The sequence below is a fragment of the Pygoscelis adeliae genome, unplaced genomic scaffold (assembly GCF_000699105.1).
Source record: "Pygoscelis adeliae isolate BGI_AS28 unplaced genomic scaffold, ASM69910v1 Scaffold7, whole genome shotgun sequence".
Taxonomy (NCBI): domain Eukaryota; kingdom Metazoa; phylum Chordata; class Aves; order Sphenisciformes; family Spheniscidae; genus Pygoscelis; species Pygoscelis adeliae.
This window is the reverse complement of record NW_008825268.1, coordinates 4,657,411-4,665,139: the sequence shown is the minus strand read 5'-3', so window position 1 is coordinate 4,665,139 and position 7,729 is coordinate 4,657,411. Positions and strand designations below refer to the sequence as shown.

Genomic DNA, 7,729 nt, shown 5'->3' with positions numbered 1-7,729 from the left:
GCAAACAAAAAAAAAAATCCTAGCTTAAATGTTCAACTTTTAGGCTTCTATATTTTAAAAAAGGTCATAAGCGTCTGAATAATGTACCAACTCAACTACATGATACGAATGCAAAGCATTTGGAAAATAAGACTCAAAATGTTCAACAATGAATATAGTTAAAACAATGCATCGCTACGTATTTATGCATACATGGAAATCAGAACCTACTTGTGCAAAATCTCGTCTTCTAAAATGAGCTTTCTCTTTAAATTACTTGAATACCAATAATTAAGCTTCAGAAAATTCTAGAGCTGGTCTTTGAAAAAGCACTTGCTACATAATTTTGCTTGAGTGATTACTACAGAAGTGGTCCTTTCAGAAAATGAAGTCCTCAATTCCAATGATACTTGGATCTAAGATTTTCCTCTGGCCTACAGCAGAGAAAGCAAGGTCTGCATCCTGACCATCAACTGGAGGAGAATTCACATGTCTGGATCCAGCTTAGGTTTTTTTTCTAACTGCTACAAGGCTATACATGGAAGGGGGAGATACCTGTAAAACACCCCGCTTCAGATGTATACGAGACATAACACAAGAGAAATTCCAAGCAGAAAAGCAACAAAAGTGCTCTACACTTACTTGACCTGCAGGGTGCATATTCCACAGATTTAGATCCGGCAAGCAGGTAACAAGTTCCTACAGGCTCTCTCTCTTGTTTTGTTTCAGTCCTCCAGTGGTACAATGGGGCACAGGCCTAAGGAAGAACACATGGCAGTGAGGAAACAAACTCCTCTTGAAAATGCTGGGGGGTATAGAATAATATAATGGAACTCCCGTTTTCTACAGAATAGTAACCAAAAAAAATTTTGGCAGATGTACCATGTGTTATTAGAGGAGATTTATACTATCAGTGCTGGGGCAGAAGTATCACCAATTTGTATTTTTAGAAATCGCTGATTTATCGCTAGAATTTTAGAAATAGTATTTTCTTAAAGCAACAGTTGTCAAGAGTTCATAAAGAATTTACCACAGTCTAACTTCAGCAAACTAATTCTACTACTTTCCTCAAAACCAGACAAAAATGCTACAAACTTTGTTTATAAAGAACTAAGAAAAGGCTAGCCAATAAATTCTGAAAAAGACAAGCCATGCTGATTGCTGGGATTTTGATTAAATTCCGAGTTATCCGGATCTTTTCACATTTTTTTCCACTACAATATCCCAGTACTGAGGCATTTGAAGGGCATCAAAAACCTACCAGAATTTTATCGTTTTTGGATCTCACAGAGGCTCCAAACCACTGATGAGATTTAAATTCCAGCGGATCATCAGGAGCAAAATCTCTGTTGCCTACAAAAAAAATGAAAAAGAAGCATAATTTCACAGGAAACTGTACAGTAAGAATGAAAAAAAAAGCTAAGTCATTGGTTTTGACACATACAGAGAAAAGCGGAAAACAGTAACATTGGAGGATATCACCCTTTCATAGAAATAGGCTTTAAAAAGGATTTATTATTCATTTTTACATCTAGGGCCAAATGCAGCTATTTTTACATACGAAGCATTAGTACAATACAATACTGATTTGTTGTAAGAGCACAAAGTTTATAGCGTCTTTGACAGCGACACAGTAAATACCTCATACTTGAGATATTTGACTTTCGAGTCAGATTACAACACTGCCCAAGAATCAGTGCCAAAGCCAAGTTAGGACTAATGCTTATAGAAGAAATACTGCCCTGATTAAATTATGTGAGTTTTGCCTTTGGCTAGAATTGGGACAGAAATTCTTCTACTATTCTACCAAGTGCTAACACCTCTATTCTGAATGTCACTGCAGTGTACAAAGCATGGCAACTAGCATGCTTACAAGCTACAAGTAAAGTGAAAGGGTATTCAGTAACAAAGATGTTGGAGAGTTTTCCATACAGACGAGTAAGTTAAATAAGGGATAATTTGCACTGGTGTCTGTATGTTAACTGTTCGGTGATGACGGTTGGTAGAAGCAACTTCATGAGTGGTATTTCTGCAAGTGTGAATGTTAAGAGTCTTTAAATCATTTAATGTTTCTTACGTACTTTCATTGGAACAACAACGGAAACTTTGCCAGCCTAACGAGAAAATGGTGTAATACTCTGGAAAACATATCTTTTAAAAAAGTCACCTAAATCGCTAGTTTACAGTGCCTAAAGCTAAAGGAGTCAATGAGGTCAGCAGCCACACATCACTTCCACAGGCTGCTGGGGGGAAACCCCAAACCCAACCCTGCCATGAATCGGAGACCCGTGACCACTTGAATCAAAACTTCCTTGCTCGTCTTACACCTTGCAAAGAATGTTTTGTCTCGAGAGACTCTGTTACTTCCATTAGGAAAATCCCATGAAAAGGACAACAAAAGTGACTGTAATCTGCAGTCAGCCAAAACAAGCATGTATCTGGACTACTTTTGCTCTCACATCGGATTTCTACACTATGTAGAAATCAATGCTGAACGCATAGCATCACAGAGAAATACTGTGTTTTTTCTAATTTCAAAGGAAATTAAAAAAACCCACTTCCTTCTGTCACTCCCTCCTCCACTCTCTTATTGAACAGGTGCTAAAGACATGGAGGGCCTGATGATTAAGCCCACCTACACAGATTTATGTACACTTGAACATTTATACCGGCACCCTTGCACAAACAGAAATGTAGTTTGGAGACCTGCATGTCACCTTCCCATGGTACAGAAAACCAAAAACAGATCGAGATGTTTTCCAAATAGGGCATTGTCTTTAGCGCACTCCTAAAATCCCTGTTTTATCATCATCTTTTCCCCTCCTTGCCTTTAATTCATGAAAATCCACGCAAGGACAGTTTTGCTCAAAGGGTGCAGCTGCGTGACTTGAGTTTCAGCTGAAGCTGCGCCAGAAGGGGCAGCCGTTCCCATTTGCTCCTGTCCGTGTGTTCCTGCTGCCAGTCTCTGTCTTGGCACTACTGCCTTCTGGTCACATAGTCACTGCACGAACCACCTAAGAATGAACCCTACTGAAAAAATACTCAGCTGGATCAGGGACCAACCCAGCTGACTGCATGGGGAGGGAAGTAGCGCTAACCTGCTGGGGAGAAGACAGAAACATATGGCTGGGAACTATATCCTTTTTGGCAGCATCAGGAAACTTAAAATTGGTTTATTCTGCTTGTAAACACACCCAAGATTACGCAGCCTAGAAAGTCTGATTTGGCTTCTACCCTCTATTTGCCCAGCTACTCTTGAATACCAATAAATCTCTCAGCTTTACTTGCCAAACAAAGCTTTAAACAATATAAAACTTGAGAATAATTACGGCATGGCATTTTACACCTTTCTCTACTGTTGGATACTTATACAACACTATATCTATGACTAAAATGAGAGGTAGTATAGCAGTTTTATAGTGTAAAGCAGAATCCTACTACTACAGAAGTGTCTAGGATGTAAACTTCCCATTTAAGTTTAAAACAATAGGCAGCAAGTAGAAGGAATGGTCTTGTTGCAATAGCAGGTAAGCAGCCATTCGGCATTATCAGCAATCTGATTGTATCACAGGTGTCAACGAAATTAGTTCCTTCAAGTTTCAGCTGAACTCATCAGCTGAGACAGCATAAAGCAATAACAAAAAAAATAAAAAAAGACAGATTACTGGTGCCATCTACCCATAGTCTATGTTGACTGCACTGGAGAAGAGGGGAACCAGTAGTTTAACCAGCACATGCTGCCAAAACAGCCCCTCTCTGCCTTTTCCCTGTGCGTTCTTGAGCTGCAGGCACTGCCCCCGCCCAAGGAAGAATCAATGTCCAGGACAACAGCTACAAAAAACCTTCTCTCTCCCTCAGCCTTTAGGGGACAAAATTATTTTTTCTACAGTACTGAAAAACCCCCGATTCAGCTCTAAATTGAGGATAATACTGGGAACCTCTCTTCAATTTTATTTTAATAGGTAGACATCTAGGCTTTGAGATATAGTCAGAAGCTGGCATATAAAAACTAAAATCTCCAAATCCGAAAGCAAATGAACACGACCAAGTTTACTATGTTCCAAATACCACGACTTCAGAAGCCAGCATCATAATTTCTGAAGGCCTAAATAACAAATTAGGAATTCTTATGCACAAAAAAAGCCACCACATAGTAAAATGTGCTCCACTAGGCAATTTGGCTAAATAAATTTTATTTATAATACGCGACTATTGCAAAAATATTTTACAAACATCTTAGTTACCCAAATTGACTAATGTCAGTGCAGATGCACATAACATAAAACAACATCTGCTACAAGGTTAAGATGCCTTACATTGAGTTTATCCTGTATTCAAAGCTTCATTAGGCTCTCTAAAACTAAGGTCTTGGAGAGAGGGGGTTGCTGTTCAGCTTGAGACTGGCTGTAACACAGGAAAGTGCATTAAGACACAAAAACTAGATCACATAGAAAGTACGTACATTGGAAACGTGGACTTTTCAAATAAAAAACTGCAAACGTTAACATCAGATTTGATCTGTATTTAACTCTCTATTAAAGAAAAGTAACCTTTATTTACCCACCCCAGGGTAAATAAATAATTCAAAATTCTCCCCAGGAAAACACTGTGTAAATAGATTATGAGCCTTTCCCTCAGGTCCAGAAGAGAAACTAGTTTTATGAGGAAATCTGGAAAACACCCTGTCATCAAAAATCCCCTTGCTTTAAATGAGAAACCATTTGTGTTTCTGTTCCTGACTGTGGAAAACAAACATAAAGAATGCTTAAATGTGAGCCCTCACTGAAGAAAATCAGAGTTAAATAAGGTGTTTTAGCTATACTGTGAAGTAGATTTGTCATGGGAAGATATAGGACTGACTACAGCATTTCTGTGTTTTAGTATAAAGACCCTGACTTTATTAGTATTTTATCATGGTATAACTTTTTCAGTGGTAGTTAATTAAAAAAAAAACCAAACCAAAACAAAAAAGAAACCACCCCCATCCCCAAAAGTCTTCCCCCATACCCTTTAAAAACAGTACCTACATTAAATGAAGCAAACTGTAATACAGGTAGGATTTAAACTTACAGGGATTTATAAATCCAGACCAACGTTTTGATGTAACATAGTCAGCCTTACTGCTATAACGGTTCTTATAGCCGCTGCTGGTTTTCTTGTATTTCTAAATTATTTTCAATTTAGAGTGTCTCAATAATACCTTAGAAATGTCTTTAAACCAATGGTGTACATTTTAAACAGGCATTCAAACAAATATATCTAGGCAATACAAACTATGTTCTGACTAGATTTATTCAAGAAAATGTTCAGAGTTTTTACACAATGCTATTTGTCAAACTAAAATGCAGCCGCTACAAGGACTTCTACTTGATGGGTCATTAATTCCAGGATTAGGTCATTTGACCATAGGGTATTATTTTGTACCTGTAAAGGCAGCTTACGCCGCCGTGGTTTTTCCCTTGCTCCTTCTCATTGTGGTAGACATCACATGATGTTTTTGCATAACTCTTTCATTAGGGAAAAAGGGCTGACATGCCAAGTCAACAGTGCTTTGTCTCACAAAGTACGTTCCAGGTGTGATGATGGGGTTGTCAAGGCAGGAACAGAATTGCTTTAGAAATCCATTACATAGGTGCGTTGTTGCTGCTGGACCAATGGAACATTGTCACCTTACTGCGCTACATAGGATTTAAATTTATAAATGGAAACTAATGTGGAGGGATGCTGAGTAGAAATTGCAGAAAAAGGAAAAAATCAGTCTAAGCCATCTTCCAAATAATAATAAGAAGATCAAAAGTTCTTTCAGTGCTGAATTTCTTTTGGCTATCAGCTTTGGATAGCCGGCACCTTCTTTTTCCAATGTAAATGTTATCAGTTACAGAAACAATGGTGTTGCTACAAAAAGATTGCAGTTGAGTAAGTGGATCAAGTCGTAACTTGCAGCCTGCCTGTTTGCATGGTAATGAGAAAACCCGAACTAAAATATTTGCCCCTGATCTTGAGTGCCAGACTTAACTGAGATAATTGTGAGTCAGGAAGCAGTGAACTGATGAAGCCTGGTTCAGTGTCATCATACTATGAATACTTAAGAAGCTGTAAAATTTAAATAGTCACCCAATTCACAGAATTTCCATTAAAATAAACCTCTTTGTAACTATGCCAATTCAAAGTAAATGATGTTGCCCCTTCTAGATAAAGGGAAACTTTATGCAACTAGCCAAAAGACAGACAAACTTAGAAAATATACAAGAGCGCTGTTTTCATAGTATGGGAACTTTACGTGGTACAAAGCTAGCTATCTTCCATCCAAAATCTCAGCGATTTCAACCTTAGTTAATCAGGCAAGAGCAAGCGAGTACAAGCTTATCTTTACTTGAAACTCCTCATGCTGTGAGGCAGCTGATGGTTTAGCAACCTTGGTTTAGCCACAGTGTTTTGTTAATGACTCAGAGAGACGGGAATACAGAGCTTCCCACTACTCCCCTTCCCTCTCCTGAGGTATGAATCCTGCTTCTTTCCCCAGGCGGTGCTGGAACAAAAGCATCTTTTTGCTTTGCCTAATATAAAAGAAAGACACTTTTTTTTCCAACTTGCCATACAGTTGAGATCCAGCTACACGCATACACAGCGCCAACAGCATTCATGCAGGAGTCTACCTAATCACAAAAGCATGAGCATTTTTCCACTGTCAGCTATAACATGCGGAGGAGGTTTTATACATTCTGCCGCCCTCTTTTGTATTCAGAGCAGTACCCAGAGCCCAACGCAAGCTTCAGTTACACCAGCACACACGATAAGGATAACAACCTAACTTCAATGGGACTGAGGTGACGACAGACTTAGTGAGACAAAAATCAATCCATTCTACTACAAATGAATGAATGGTCTTCAAAAGATTTATTGCTTTGTTGTTGACTAAATCGATAGCCTTTGAGATTGAAATCCCCATACAGATTGCACCCTAATACCAATAAAACAATCAGCTAAAAATAAAACGGTACTTTGTTAAAGTATGTTATTTTCGCAAAATACCGACCTATCCCACACTTCCTTATCCACCTCCTTATTCCATAAGTGGAAAAGACGGAGTTATGAACAACTGACTCATTTGCACAAACGATCAAAATCTCCAAAAGGCAAATATAAGCTCACGACACCCACTCCAGACATAACTTCCCAACATCAGCAGATCTTACGCCGTGCAATGCTACAGCACAAAGCTGTGCAAGGCAGTTAAAATACCCACTTCAAACTAAATAGGTCACAGATAGATACAGCCATGCCAAACTGGTGGTTTAGGCTTCCAAACAAAAACTCCTATTGTCTAGAATCACCCACTTGGGGATAGAAAAAAAACAACCCACAAATGTGGAAACATAAGGAGAAATCGGGAGAGTTTTTGTAGTGTATTTTCCTTTTCAAAAGCTTCTTTCTCCTCTTTAGCACAGATCAAAATAACCAGTCTTAAAAGAATTTCATAAAAAAATATTTAAGAACAAACCATTTCTCCAAAATTACTCTGGTGCGTTAAAACACATGGGAAGGGGAGGAGGGCCGGTACAACTGTCAAAGTGATAAAACTTCATGCAGCCAGAGGCTACACCGAATTCTTTTTCCAAAGCAATAAAAACACACCACACACAGCTGAAAACATTTGAGATGCTCTTAGTTTTTGGTATTCAACAACTTCTGTAAGTTTCCCCAGTCTTGAATTCCGAGATCTGATATAGACAATGAAAGCAGTAGGGAA

The 7,729-nt window shown here is 38.5% G+C and overlaps 1 protein-coding gene across 1 annotated transcript in view; it reads right to left on the bottom strand.

The window, feature by feature from the left end:
* Positions 1-7,729, bottom strand: part of ITGAV (integrin, alpha V) — a 46,448-nt gene that overhangs the window by 30,126 nt on the left and 8,593 nt on the right. The window contains 2 exon segments of the mRNA XM_009329677.1: positions 622-736; positions 1,241-1,332. Coding sequence (XP_009327952.1) covers positions 622-736; positions 1,241-1,332 — 207 coding nt within the window.